This window comes from Panthera uncia, chromosome X (assembly GCF_023721935.1).
Source record: "Panthera uncia isolate 11264 chromosome X, Puncia_PCG_1.0, whole genome shotgun sequence".
NCBI classification, from domain to species: domain Eukaryota; kingdom Metazoa; phylum Chordata; class Mammalia; order Carnivora; family Felidae; genus Panthera; species Panthera uncia.
Genome location: NC_064817.1, coordinates 31875172 through 31891192, shown reverse-complemented (window position 1 = coordinate 31891192; position 16021 = coordinate 31875172). Strand labels below are relative to the sequence as shown.

The 16021-nt window shown below is 40.9% G+C and overlaps 1 protein-coding gene across 2 annotated transcripts in view; it reads right to left on the bottom strand.

Annotated features, from left to right (window-relative positions):
• Window positions 1-16021, bottom strand: part of SYTL5 (synaptotagmin like 5) — a 107975-nt gene that overhangs the window by 79975 nt on the left and 11979 nt on the right. For both annotated transcript variants that reach the window (XM_049643685.1, XM_049643686.1), the window contains exon 2: window positions 5630-5839. In XM_049643685.1, coding sequence (XP_049499642.1) covers window positions 5630-5839 — 210 coding nt within the window. The remainder of the gene's footprint in view (window positions 1-5629; window positions 5840-16021) is intronic.

Below are 16021 nucleotides of genomic sequence, written 5' to 3'. Positions count from 1 at the left end.
CTGAACAAAAAGAACAGGGTTGCAAGTCTACTGGATATAAAATTTTATTTTAAAACTACAATAATCAAACCTGCGGCACTGGCAGAATGTTAGATTAGTCATAAATAATACTTGGTTTGTGAAAGTGACACTGTAGAACAGTGAAAAAATGATGATCATTTTAATGAATGTTCCTGGGTCATGTGCATATACATATTCAAATATAAAAATAAATCCCTAAATCATAAGCATACGCAAAAATCAGTTCCAGGCAGATTGTAGGTCTAAAGGTAAAAGTTAAACCTATAACGATACAGAAGATCACATAGGAGAATATTTTTATGATTTGAAAGTTAGGGAAAGTTTTCTTTAACAGGATATAGAAAAAAAAATCCCACTAATCAAACAGGAAGAGATAAACAAATTGAGCCACTAAAAATTCGAGATTTCTGTTCATTAAATGGCACCATTAAGAGTAAAAAGGCAAGTCAGAAAAGTATAACAGAAATAACCAACGTGGTTTGTATGCAGGATATATAAAGAGGTTCTTCAAATTAGTCAGTAAAAGACAACAGAAAAATAGGCAAGAGACTTGAACTAGCACTTCACAAGAAAGGATGTTCAAATGGTCAATAAATATACGAAAATATTCTCATTCTCATTAGTAATAAAGAAAATGTAAATTACTCCACTATACATTCAACAAAATTATAAAAGCAAAAAAGTAAAAATGTAAACAATTACAATGTCCGTGCACTGCCAATGAAAAGGTAATGTGGCACAACCACTCTGGAAAATTTAAAATTTGATCTGGCATCATCTACTGAAATGGAACACATGCGTATTCTGTGACACAGCCATTTTAGTCCTATGTATATATCCAAAAGAAATGCATACACATGTGTGCTAAGAGACATGTACAAGAATATTTATAGTAACATTATTTGTAAGAGGTGAAAACTGAAAACATCCCATATATTCATTAATGATAGAATAGTTTATCAATTTATGTATATTTCTCTTTTTAATGTTTGTTTACCTTAGAGAGAGAGAGAGAGAGAGAGAGAGAGAGAGAGAGAGAGAATGCAAGCAAGCAGGGGAGGGGCAGAGACAGAGGGGGACAGAGGATCCCAAGCAGGCCCTGTGTTGACAGCACAGAGCCCAATGTGGGGCTCAAATCCACGAACCGTGAGATCATGACCTGAGCCAAAGTCGGACGCTTAACCGACTGAGCTGCCCAGGCGCCCCTAATTCATGTATACTTCTAAACTGTAACATTACCAAACAGTAAAAACGAATAGATGACTAATAGAGGTGACAAAATACATTAGTCTCACAAGTATGATGTTAACAAAGTTATCAACAAACAAATACACACCATGTCATTAAGTTTACATAAACTATAAAGGAGTCAAAGCTCATCTATGGCATTAGCAGGATAGTGTTTCTTTTTGGGAGATAAAAAAGGGAGCAGTGACTGGGAGGAGGAATGGGAAAGGCTTCTGGAGTATGAATAATGTTCTACTTCTTTACTTTAGAGATAACGGCACAGAAATTGTTACAATTCCCTAAGTCGTTCACCAGTGCTTCTCCAGCAGGGGCAAATTTTCCTCCTCATGGGACATTCGGCACCATCTGCAGGAATTTTTCATTGTCACAATGGAAGGTGGAGGAGGGGTGCTACAGGCATCTAGCGGGTGGAGGTCAGGGATGTTGCTAAACATCCTGCGGTGCGTTAGACACTGTCACTCTCCAAATTATATCAACCAAGATATCAGTAATGCTGAAATTGAGAACCTCCGCTGTATACTTGTTACTTGTGTTCTTTTGTGTAAGTTAACTCTAATAAAAGAAACCCAGAAGGCCATTTGTATAAGGGTCAATAAAAAACAAGGACATTAGTCTCCATCCAAGTTTTTCTATTTCTCTTTCTTTGCTTCTTGTTAATTTTTAAATTCGATTTGTTGCCTGCTAGTGGTCACTAAGAATGGGGAGGGAGAAATGTCCCTCAAAATTGTGTAGACACAAAACTAAAATTGAGAAAATTCTGTCCATTAATTTATTATTTCCTTGGTGACTTAGTATCTGACTGTACTGGAAGAGCCTTTATAGCCAACTCTGAAATGCCAAATTAAGGGGAGCAGAATTGGAGAAAGCTATTACAACACACTCAGACAAACTTTCTAAAAAATGTCCAGAGTTGAAAACAGCAACTTCTGCATTACTTACTTGACTCACAGAGGTATTGTGTTATTTTCGACAAGAAAGCAAAGTGATCGACTTTTGATAGTTTTTCTCAACAGGCATAAGGAGAAATAGCCAAAGGAAATGATTTGATTTCATGTGAAATTAAGATGTCTAACATTATTTTTGCATCCTGATTTGCAGATGACTAAACTTCATTTAGAAAATGAATACAGATTTGGGAATTCTGAGGAAGATGGATTCCTAAGCTCACCTCATCCCATGGATACAACTAGGTAACACCCACACCAGTGTACTTAACCAGAGAATGACCCAAAGACTGGCGGAGCTGACTTTCCACACCTAAATGTGGACAAGAGGACACACTGAAGAGGGTAGGAAGAGCACAGATGCAGTTCGGAGCTAAACAGACTCACAGGACTGTCCCTGGGAGAAAGGGACACTGCAGGCATGGAGGAGGAGATCGCCACACCAGGCACCTGCATGGTGAAGACAAAACCCGTAACATTTGGCTTTGAAAACCAGAGGGACCTTATTTTCGGAGTTCTTACAATCAGCGGGGCTTAACACCTGGAACTTTAAAAATCAGAGGGCGTGGCTCTGGGACAGCCAGGAGGGGGAAAGGAAACTGAGTCCCCATCCTTAAGGAGCACAACAAACAGCTCCACTGAGATAAAGCAGAGAAGCAGTTTGAAAAACACCTGAGGTATATGGGACGGAGACTTGTTTCTTAATCTCAGAGCATGTGCCGGAGGGGCAGGGATCATTGGGAGACTTCTAGAACAAAATTGCTGGAAGGCACCATTTCCCTCTCTTGCCCCACCCCCAATCTAGACACACAGTCATCTATGGGAATCAACTTGCTAACAGTGTGCCATGCCCTAGCATTCTTCTATGGACCTGCCGCCTCCAATACGCTTTGACCAGAGCTCATCCAAAGTGTTGCCACAAGCCTAGCAGTGTGAAAGCAGCCCTGACAGAGGCCGGTGAACCTCCAAAGTGACCCCTGCCCCAGGAAGAGGGGAAGATAACTACACACACCACTACAGACCCAACAGTGGGCTGGGGGGAAGACACGTGGTCTGACTGCAGGGACCGCTCACCAACAAAAGATTCCCAGGGGACAACTCAGGGAGAGTGCCCTGCAGTTCGGTGCCTTTGGATACCTGGCAAATGCCAGGTCTGACTTAAATGAAGCATAAATAAGACAGCCTCAGAGTGGCCCACTAACCCCAGAGAGAGCAAACCCTGCCCACAACAGGCAAAGAGAGCCATTGCAGACAAGTGTACTGAAGGCAAATTGGCTCAGCCACAACAGTAGAGTGCACATAACACATAGGAGACACCCCTGAAGCACTAGGTTCTGGTAAAAAGGGGACACTACATCGCAGGGCACTCTAGGACTTCTTCTTCATAAGGCTACCACTTTTAAGAGCAGGAGACATGGCTGACTTTTCTAACACATAGAAACAGACACAGACAGTTAGACAAAATGAAGAGACAGAGGGACGTGCCCTAAATTAAAGAACAGGGCAAAATCACAGCAAGAGAGCTTAACAAGATGGAAATAAATAGTATGCCTGATAGAGAATTTAAAGCAATCATCATAGAGATACTCACTGGGTTTGAGAAGAGTGGAGGATCTCAGTGAGACCCTTAAGAAATGAATAGAAAACATATAAACTGTGGACTTTCTAAGTAATTTCCAAGAAATTTGTAAATTCTTTTTTTAATGTTTATTTATTTTTGAGAAAGACAGAGCACAAGTGTGTGTGGGGGGGAAGCAGAGAGAGAGGGAGACATAGAATCCAAAGCAGGCTCCAGGCTCTAAACTATCAGCACAGAGCCCGACATGGGGCTCAAACTCACAGACTGTGAGATCATGACCTGAGCTGAAGTCAGACGCTTAACCGACTGAGCCACCCAGGCTCCCTGAGCTAATTTTTTTTTTTTTTAGCAGATACTTGGCAGGCCAGAAGGGAGTGGCATGATATAGCCTAAGTACTGAAAGAAAAAACCTGCAGCAAAGAATACTCTATCCAGCAGGGCTATCATTCAAAACAGAAGGATAGATAAAGTGTTTTGCAAACAAAAATTAAAGGAATTCATGACCACTAAACCAATCCTACAAGGAATGTTAAAGGAGATTCAATGAGTGGAAAAGAAAGACCATAGGCAGGAGTAAGAAAAGTAGGAAGCAGAAAACCAGTAAAATTAAGCCTATCTATAAAATTCAATCAAGGTAATCATGAAATAATACAATGTCAAGTATGACAATATATGCCTAAAGCGTGGGGGTGGGGGCAAAAGAGAGAGGACTCAAACAGAAATGAAAGAAGAGAAATAACAACCAATACCGCAGAAATACAAAAGAATTATAAGAGAATATTATAAAAAAATTATATGGACAACTGGACAACTTAGAAAAATGGATAAATTCACAGAAACATGTAACTTCCCAAAACTAAATCAGGAAGAAATAAAAAAATGTGAACAGGTTATCAGCAATTGTAATTGAATCAGTTCTCAAAAAATTCCCAAGAAACCAGGTGGCTTCAGAGTTGAAATCTACCAAACATTTAAGGAGTGCTAATACCTATTCTTCTCAAAGTACTAAAAAAAACAGTAGAGGGAAGAACCTTCCAAATTCAGTCTATGAGGTCAGCATGACCCTGATACCAAAACAGGATAAAGATACTACAAATAAAAAAGAAAGAGAACTACAGGCCAATATCTTTGATGAGCATAGATGCAAACATCCTCAACAAATACTAGCAAACTGAATCCAACAACACATTAAAGAAATCATTCACCATGATCAACCTGGATTTATTCCTAGGATGCAAGGCAGGGGGTCAATATTCACAAATCAATCAACCAATGTGATACGTCACAGCAATAAGAGAAAGGATAAAAACCATATGCTCATTTCAATAGATGCAGAAAAAGCTTTGCCCCGCATGTGACGTGGAAAGCAGGCTGGATGGATATTTCATACTCTTCCTGCCAGTCACCCCACACATCTAAGGATGGCTTCGGGGAATTGCCTGTGCCTTCTGAGAAGACATGTGAGCCAAGTGGGGCTATAAGTGAAGAAAGCTTGTGCATGGTTTTCAAATGTAGAAAGAGACCTCATTCTGCCAGGCTTCCAATTTGACTGTTTTACAGTCTTTAAAACTAAAAATATTGTTCTCTATTTTGCTAATGTATGCTTACTCATGCACACGTGCACGCGCGCGCGCGCGCACACACACACACACACACACACACACACACACACACCCCTCTCCAGAATTCTACAAAGGCATTGCTGAGCCTGTGTTGGGCTATATTTGTATTCTACTCTCTATCCCTAAATTTTAAATACTTTTTTCTGTTTTTCTTTCCCCACTCCAATCCTTTCAGTCATCAAATCTGGAATTCCACACAAAGACAAGAAACTCACGCGACTTTGGCACAGATGGTGCATTGCCAGCTGCCGTCAAGGCCCGAGACCCGACATTCGCTGCACACTCTCAGTGAGCAGGCCCGGCACGGGTCTCCTCGGTCAAATATTAAGCCCAGGTTTCTCTGACAGTAGACACAGACTCTGCTGGTTTCTTGTTGAGTCTTCCCACTTCTACGTTTTGCTTCTAAGAGGTCATTTTTCAGCTTCCTGGAAGGAGAGGGAGAAAAAAACATCGCTGAACACAAAAAGAAAACAGAGGTACAGAGCCCTCTTCACTTAAGGGGTATTTTCACTTGGAAGAACACTTGAGAGAATCAAGGAGTCAGAGCCAAATGCTTTGAGGAAACACAATTTCTCTAACATCAGTAATCTTTCGATATCAGTAGTTGAAAACCACAGCGTTTGTGTTTTACGTTTGAATTCGGACGTCCTCCACCGCCTCTACTATTTTGCTATTAGTACTGATTCACATTCTACTCTAACTTCACCAGTACGTCTCCGATATCTCAACAGCGGGAGTACAACCCATCTGGCAGCTCGCCCAGTACCATGTTCCTTACCTGCCTGGATACACTACATGAAGCAAGAGTGTGAAATCACTGACACTTTGCCCAAACGATCCAATAAACAGTTTTCTACAAAGACATGTCCCAACACTTCTCAGCATTGGATGGTTTCCGACAACTACCGCCGACCTGTATGTTCTATCAGGAATCTGCTGTCCAAACTGAGGCAATGATTTGTCAGCTAAACCTTAATTTCTTCATTTCTAAAATAGGGGTAATAATGTTCTTACATGATTGTTTTTAACTTTGAGCAAGATAATATACGTAAAGTTACCGGCATGGTGCCTGGCATATACTAAATAAATGCTAGTTCTACGTCCCTTTGTTTAATGCCTGACACGTAACTTTTTAAATATACACATTAGAAATGAGCTATTCAAAGTGATGCAACAGGGAACTTACTGGGAATGCATAATTTCAGGCCCCACCTTAGACCTAGTGGATCAGAGTCTGCATAGTCACAAAATCTCCAGGTGATCCGAGTTTCAGAGGCACAGCTTTGGACCATCTGTGCTCAAATTTGCCTATATGCTGGAATCACCTGGGAGGATTTTTAAAAGTACTGATTCTCTAGTCTCCCCTCCCCCCCACTCTGATATTTTTTCAACGTGTGACTATTTATTCTAATATACTGCCAAATTTGGAGAAACAATACTCTAAAAGATAGGCTCATCTCCAGACCCTTCTTGAACACAACATTTCTATATTCCAGAAGAAACAAACAACCCGGGATCACTTCATACATCACATAACATTTCCTTTTACATTTGTGGTACTGAGCTCTGTTATACAAAACCAGAAACTAGGTTTTTTAATTGCTAGTCTGATGAGAGATTCCTAACGGGGAGTTTAAAAAAGGAATAAGGTTTCCAAAACCTTTGATTAACTGTCTCATCCATTCATCCAACGAACATTTCTTGACTGCCTAGTGTATGCTGGGCATTCTGGCATTCAAAGACAAAAAATGAGTAAAAACAGGATGATCTGCTAAGGATTCCCAGTATCCTCAATGTTAGTTAAGAAGAGGACAAATGATGCAAGATGATTCATTCGTTACAACAGGCAGCCATACAGAATGCTCTCAAGTCCTCCTTCTTGTCCACCAAAACGCAGATGACAAGAACCCACAGCAAATTTTCCTAATCCCTGATTTAGAGCTTACAAAGTACCCTTATGCCCTTTTTCCCCCATGAACAACTGGCTTAAGAAATTGAATGTAAGAAAAGCTCCACATAATTTGCTTTTGAAAACTTGCAGAAGCTACAAGCTTTAAGATAACAAAATGAGTTCTCATTCGAAGACCACGATTATATTGTCCGGAGAATCACAACAGATGTCTGAACACCTCAGGGCACAGGAGAAATAAAACATTGCTTATTTGAAATCTACAACAATTCATGCAACAATGATAAAGAAACAAATTAAAATGGGTAGAGCAAAGACAGCAATCATGGATAGCAGTCCTAGCTGAATAGGCTGGTGGGCAGATCCTCTTCTGGAAAAAAAAATTCCATGACCACTTGCGTGAATCACTTACCAGTTCCTTAATCACTTAGTTCCACAGAATGGGTGAGATCACTTGGAGAAATTATGGCCATAGAGTGAAACATTTTCATCGCATCTTTCTTTGTGCTCTACTGATAAGACTCTATTTAGCAATCAGGTTTGACCTAGGGCATTTCTAAAGTCTGAAAAGACTTGGGGCACCATGTAAATCATGCCACAAGGAAACAAGAATGTAAAGGTCCCAACATAGTAATGGAATTTCTAAGGCAATTGTTGCTAACTGTCCCACATACTCTAGGAGCTATCTCTGAGACTGTGGGAAAAGATGGGAAGACTTCCATAGACTGGCACAAAATACTAAACAGCCTGCTGATTTTTCAGATCTCTCTTAGCAATTGTCCTAATTTAATCATGCCTAGGATAATTTACATTAAATGGACATAACCATTTTCAGACACTCAAGAAGAGGAGGAAGGTTCGAGGGAGGGTAATTGCAACTGGGAAAAGAAAGTATGCAAGTGGAGAATTAACACCAAGGAGAAAGGGAGTATAGGCAGCTAGAAGAGAGGAACAGGATGAGAGAAGGCTCTTCCCTCTGCCTTACTAGCCAGCATTTACAAAAAGCAAGGCGGGTCTCCTTTTGTTCCTGCCTTGCTGACCCAGTCTCAGAAAGGTATCTGAGGAAGCTGACTTTCTGGGTTTCGAGCACAGTATCTATTCATCACCGCACCCCCCCCCCCCAACCACGTAAGCTAGAAATGCTTCTGGTTCCAAGTAACAGGCTTAAAAATAGGTTTCGTTTTTTTCCCTACATAACAAGAAATCCAGAATTAGTAAGTTCTTGCATTAGTTGAGCTGCAAATCAGGTCATTAAAGACTCAGGATCCTTTCGTCCTAATGGTCCCCTATGTTCAAGGTGTGACTTATTCTTATGCAAAATGGCCAGCCAGCAGGAGAACGGCATCCTTGTTTGAGACTGGAGGAAGGGGTGGGGTGCGTTGTGGCTCAGTGAGCTTAATTCTACTTCGACTCAGGACATGATCTCACAGTGTGTGAGTTCAAGCCCTGTGTGAGCTCAAGCCCTTTGTGGGGCTCTGTGCTGACAGCTGAGAGCCTGGAGCCTGCTTCAGATTCTGTGTACCCCCCTCCTCCCCCACACTCTCTCTCTCTCTAAAATAAAAACATTTAAACATTTTTTTGTAAAAAGACAGGAGGAAGGGGCAAGCTGTGTCAGCTGTACCTGTCTCTTAACAGGAAAACAAAACTTGACTTAGAGCTCCTCACCTCAGACTTCTCCTTGGGTTCCTTGACCATGCACTGTCATATCACCACCACTTGCTACAAGGGAGGCTGGGAAAGTATAACAAGTCAGATGGCACATCCCTGCCCTCCTGACATTAAATGTCGTCCTGTGACCTGCACCGGTCCACAAAATGTGGTGTGTGATTCCAGGTAAGAGCTTTAGAGTGAATGCGTGGTTTAGCACATACCCTCTTCTTTGCATGGAGAATGGTAATGTCCCAGATAGTTTCCACTCTGTAAGTCTAAATCCTGGTCTGAGGATGCTATGAAGTAGAGTCCTCAGCCATCCTCTTCCGGATACGTAGCACAAATGAGAAATAAACCTTCATTGCTTTAAGCCACTGAAAGTTTGAGGCTGCTACTGCAGCATCACTTAGCCAATCCTCACTGCTAAGTCCAGCCTAGTTCTTCATCTGGCTGGTTCTTCACCTGACTTCCCTACATCCTTTTTACTTGAGCTTTATTTCTGCTTCCCCAGAGAGGCTATCTCTGACGACAAAATCTACAGCAGATACCATCTCATTCTCACTCCCTGTAATTTTTATTTTAGAGAGAGCGAGCGAGCATGTGAGTAGAGGAGAGGGGGAGGGGGAGGGAGAGGGAGAGGGAGAGGGAGAGGGAGAGGGAGAGAGAGAGAGAGAGACAGAGAATCCCAAGCAGTTTCCATGCTCAGCATGGAGCCCAATGTGGGGCTTGATCCCATGACCCTGGGATAATGACCTGAGCAGAAATCAAGAGTTAGATGCTCAACCGACTGAGACACCCAGTCACTCCTATAATTTTTAATTTTACCTTTATTCGGTAGGTTTTTTTTTTAAACTAGTTTAAGGTTTGTCTTGCCAATTCCTCTGTAATCTCCATTAGGGCAAGACCATATATGCTTTGTTCAGCTGTGCATTTTACTGCAACATAGTGCCTGGAACATAATAGATATTATGTTAAATGAATAAAAGAAAACATGAGCACAAAATAGCAAGTGCCAGCAAAAGAGGAAGAGGAAGAGGAAGAGGAAGGAGAAAGAAAAGAGATAAAGAGTGAAAGGAAGGAAGGAAAACTCAGCCATGCTGCTTACCAGATGTCACTGGGCATATGAGTTAACCTCTCTGGGTCTCAGTTACTTCAACTTCAAAATAAAGATAAGAATTACTTTCATATCTCCCTCTGAAGGTGTTTGTAAGAGTCAGAGGCAATAAAGTACGATAGTGTGCTTTGTAAATTATAAAAGCCTTTACAATATGAAGTCATCATTATTAAAAGGAGAATGAGAGGGAAACAAAGTACAATGTTGAGTCTGTTAAGGATAAAGTTAAATTAAAATTGGCTAAAATTGAGATCAAAAATACTCTGAAAAAAAATAGTTCAAGCCTGAGAAAACTACAGAATGCTCTCAAGTATTTGTTAAGTAATTACTTCCAGCACTTTTTCTGTCTTTCTTAACCTCATTCCTACAGTGTTAAGGAAAAATATTTTGATTTTTGCAAATATTAAAAATCTAACCCTTTACTCTGTTTGGTCTTCTCTGAAGAGGTGCAAAAAGTATGGGAGGTGTGGGATGCCTGGGTGGCTCAGTCAGTTGAGCGTCTGACTCTTGATTTTGGTTCAGGCCCTGTTCTCACAGTTCATAGGATTGAGCCCCGTGTCAGGCTCTACACTGACAGTGAAGAGCCTGCTTGGAATTCTCTCTCCCCCTACCTCCCTCTCTCTCTCTCTCTCTCTCTCTCTCTCTCTGCCCCTTCTCCTGCTCATACTCTTTCAAAATAAATAAATGAATTGTTTTTAAAAAAGAGTATGGGAGATACAAAGTGTAGCAGACATAAGCAAAACACAAAGAAAAAGAAAAAAGTTTAAGACATTTAATATCAGCTAACACCAGCTCTCTACTTGAGATGAACTCAGGATGCTCTTGCATTTTAAAATATCAGCTTATTCTTTAGATTTCCTTCTTGCTACACAGATGCACTGATATTAACATGCAAATTGATGAGCTATATGTAATTGAAATCTTAAAGACTGAAGAGATGAACTATCTCAACTTCAGTTAAATGATAGAATCTTTTCATTGCAGTATCCTGGTGATATACCGAATTCATTTTTTTCCATCCCATCAAAAACATTCAATGTATTACAAAGACTGCTTGCTTTATCATTGCATAGACACACTTCTTTCAAATCAGGAATTTCTTTCATTAAAATTCCTGTCACATTCGTGTGGCACTATTTTTCTTTTGTTACCCCATCTAGACTCAATTGTACTGAACTCTATTTTGAACCAAATAAGATAGGAATTTTGGAATGGACGCAATTAGCTGCCTGGAAGAGGAAGCTATAAATAACAATTCACAAAGCATCTTTGATTCCTTGATGCCTTAGACAATCCCCAATCTCATCCAGAAGAGCACACCAAGGCCCAAGAGAAATAAATAAGCAAGGATTATTTAGTGGCCAAGAGGATAGGACTCTGGAGGCAGACTGCCTAGGTTCAAATGCTGGCCTTGCCACTTATTACATTTGAGACCTTAAGAAAATTACTTAACTTCTCTATGCCTCAAGATACTCCTTCTGTAAAAAAAGAATTATAATAGTTGCAACCTCATAAGGTTGTTGTGAACATTAAGTAAAAAGTTAAGCCCTGCTTAACATGTAGTAATTACGGAATAGGCAATTCTGGTAGTTGCCTCTCCACCTATTCTCTTCTATATTAATGGAATGTCTAACTAGGCTCATGGCCACTTAGAATGAAGACTACATTTCCCAGTATTCCTTGCAGTTAGGTTTTGTCTTGAGACTCAGTGTTGGCTGATGGGATATGATCAGAAATGACACAGGCAACCTCAAGGTCATGGCCTAGTGGGAAAGAGCCCTTTCCCTTGAACCCCTTGTCCCTTCCAGAGGCTCGGATGGGAACATAGGAATGAGCCATCTTGGATTAAGCGCTAAACTGTCAAGGTGGTGGAACAAGAAAGGCAAGGCACCCAGACCCATATTATCATGGAGCCACCAGAACAAAATCACAAAGCTGCCAACCAATCCAGGCTTTAATATTAACGAGCAATACATTTCCATCTTGTTGAGGCTATTTTTTTAATGTCCATTTATTTTTGAGAGAGACAGAGAAGAATATGAGTTGGGGGAGGGGGCAGAGAGAGAGGGAGAGTCAGAATCTGAAGCAGGCTCCAGGCTATGAGCTGTCAGCACAGAGCCTGACGTGGGGCTCGAACTCACGAACCGCGAGATCCTGACCTGAGCTGAAGCTGGGCGCTAACCGACTGAGTCACCTAGGTGCCCCTTAAGCTGCTATTATAATGTATTTCTGGGGCGCCTGGGTGGTATTTCTGTCACCTATAGCCAGAACTATTGTCCAGTAAAGACAATAGGGACTCAGTAAATATTAGGCGTTTTCAAAAACGTTGCCATCAGGTTCTGCTTCAGCTTCTGCTGCAATGCCTGCATGCTAAATCCTTCTCTAGAACTAGAGTTTGATATTCCTTTGAGACAGCAAAACCACCGTGGCTGATGAAAAGTACTGTTAAACCAAACGATGAGATAAAAATTACTAAAATAACATTTGCAGGCAGAATAATGTCCCAGCAGCCTGATGCCAATGGCTGCAGAGCTCCTAGCACCCCCATCTTTCATTCGCACCCAGAGGCAATGCCATCAACGCCGGGGCTATTTCATAATTGCCTAAGGAAAATCCAGGGGTGATCAGATCTCCTTTCTGTACTCTGAATATAAAAATACATTTTTCATTTTGATTGTACCTTCTGTGTGCAGAACTTATTATTGAAATCTAAACAGCACAACACTTGGCCACAAAAACGACAGGCACTCAGTTTTACATGCCATGTCATTAAGCTTTGGCAGTGTCCTATGAGAAAGACATTTTTATTCTCATTTTATAAATATGAAAGTGTAATTTCAGAGAGGAAACTTGCTGTGGGTCACAAGGTTATTAAGCGGTGCTATCAGGATTCAGGTCCAGAAATTTATATTTCACAATCTGCATTCTTCCCTCAGATTCTCCTGGCTAATTCTTATTCTATTAACATATTTTTGCTCAGAAAAGACACTGCATGTATTAAAAACTGCTATCTCTTCCCTAGTTGTGCAAAGCCGTGCTGCACACGCTCAAAGTTAAACCTCAGTGGGGCGCCTGGGTGGCTTAGTCAGGTGAGCGTCTGACTTTTGATTTTAGTTCGGGTCATGATCCCAGGGTTGTGGGATCCAGCTCCGTGTTGGGTTCCATGCTGAGTGTGGAGCCTGCTTAAGATTATCTATCTCCCTCTTCCCCTCTCCCAAGCTTTGTGCTCTCTCCAAAATAAATTTTTCAAAAAGTTAGGCCTCAGTAAACATGAACAGTTGTTTTTGCCTGACTTCTCCCACCAAATGGCATCTGCCCAAGTAACCCCTTATCACAAAGTCTCTTATGATAAACCTTCCCCAATGGAGCTGTTCTTCAACCAACACGATTCTGGTCCTAATAAACTTTATAAAGCTGTTGATTAGTTTCACATCAGAGACTTTTTTTAAAATGTTTATTTTTGAGAGAGAGAGCACAAGCAGGAGAGGGGCAGGGAGAGAGGGAGACAGAGCATGCAAAGCGAGCTCCACACTGACAGCAGAGAGCCTGACATGGGGCTGGAACTCGCAAATGTGAGACCATGACCAGAGCCGAAGTTGGATGCTTAACCAACTGAGCCACCCAGGCGCCCCTACATCAAAGACTATTAAAAAGAATCAAGACCATCTGAGAATTGGGAAAAAGTTTTGTCTACAGAGAAAGTTACTTCAGAAAAATAAAGAACAAGATTGAAAGAACACTTATCTAGACAAATCTTGTGAATTGTGCCAAGCTAATGTGTTTAGAAATTGTCTCAAGGATAGAGGGCATTGTGGAACCTTCATGTCTGCAGGCGACACCAAGCACTTACTGGCACTAAAACACTCAGCTCATAGGAATATACCGGGAGATTTCACAAAGCCATGTAAACAATTGTTTATTGACTATCGTCTTAAAATCATGGCAGAAACCGATCCTGTATGTAATGAGCAAACCAAGTTCCATAATTAATATGAAATAAGGAAGTGTTTTGCTAATCTAAAATCCAAAGGATACATTTCGTGAGTTTCAAAAACAGCAGAAAATTCTGTTATCGATATGGTAAATTATTCAGAAAAAGAAGGGGTAGAGATAGAATCAGTGCAGCAAAAAAGAAAAAACATGGATAAAATACGAGGCTTTTAAAGATTATTGCTCTGACAATGTGAGGATTATCTTGATGGGAAGAAATTGGGCTTTCACACACCAGAAAAAGATAACTTAAAGACAACATGTTGCCCTTGAAAAATTCTTTAAAACCACTTGTGCTACTGAATACAGGTACATGCTGGTTTTAATTTTTATAAACCATAGAGCTGACGTTTATTCTAAAATGTCTATAACTTGAATTTGCGTAAACTATTTTAAATGCATCAAGGAAGGATTTACACGCCCAGCAGAGACAGTTGTAATTTTTTCCATTTTACCTCTTTAGGGTGGTGCTTATGGGAACTCATATTTTCATAGTTAAAGGTGATTAAAAAAAAAAAAAAACCACTTCCAGCACTTTTCCTAGTTATCAGCATCAGTAAATAGAACAAGGAATGTAAAGTCACTATGTCTTTGAAATTCATTGAGTATGAATAGCAATAGTGTTTTCTTTATGTGCTTTTTCTTATATGCGTCATTGAAAGTAATCACTGACAATTGCTTTCAGATTTGATGAAACGGAAGATATAATTCATGACGAGTAATAAACAAATCTAATTCATAATTCTTAATCGCACCCATTGTTTCAGATTGTTCGTTGTTTCCCCAATATTCCTTCCACTCTTTTCTACCAATAAAAAACCCCAAATGTAGTTGGTCCCATGGCCACCCAGAACAAAGAATACATTTCCGTTACCTATCCAAACTCCTTGCAGCTAAGTACGGTCATGCAACTACATTCTGACCAACACGATGAAAGCAAGGCCATCTATGAAACTTCTCAGAAATATCCTAAGGCAAGGAAACCTTTTTTTCTGCCCTTTGCCCTTCTCCCTGTTGACTAGAATAAGGACAGTATGACAAGTACTGCAGCAGCCATCTTGGACCACGAAGTGTGACTAAGATTGTCTTCTTGACCATATTTTAGACGGTTTCTTCTGAGGCCACTCATTGACTAGATCTTGTCCTTGGGCCCTATTTTTAGCTTGCATAGACCAGATTTAGCAAGAATCCTGCTAAATCGGCATAGCGAGAATCTCCCTACCCTTGATATCTGATGTCACCCTGGCTTGCCTTCAGTAAGTTTTTCCATTCACTGACCCCCCTCACTCTGCTCACTGGCTATAAATCCCCAGCTGCCTTTGCTGCATCTGAAGGTGGCCTGGATCTCTCTCCCTATTGCCATGGTCCTTTTTAAAATTTATTTATTTAAATTCAAGTTAGTTAACGTACAGTGTAGCATTGGTTCCAGGAGTAGAACCCAGTAATTCATCGCTTACATATAATACCCAGTGCTCATCCCAACAAGTGCCCTCCTTAATTCCCATCACCCATCTAGCCCAACCTCCCACCCACCTCCCCTCCAGCAACCCTGTTTGTTCTCTGCATTTAAGAGTCTCTTATGGTTTGCCTCCCTCTCTTTTATCTTATTTTGCCTTTCCTTCCCCTATGTTCATCTGTTGTGTTTCTTAAATTCCACATATGAGTGGGGCGCCTGGGTGGCTCAGTCGGTTGAGCGTCCGACTTCGGCTCAGGTCACGATCTCGCGGTCAGTGAGTTCGAGCCCCGCGTCAGGCTCTGGGCTGATGGCTCAGAGCCTGGAGCCTGCTTCCGATTCTGTGTCTCCCTCTCTCTCTGCCCCTCCCCCGTTCATGCTCTGTCTCTCTCTGTCTCAAAAATAAAATGTTAAAAAAAAAATTAAAAAAAAAATTCCACATATGAGTGAAATCGTATTTGTCTTTCTCTTACTTATTTTGCTTAGCATAA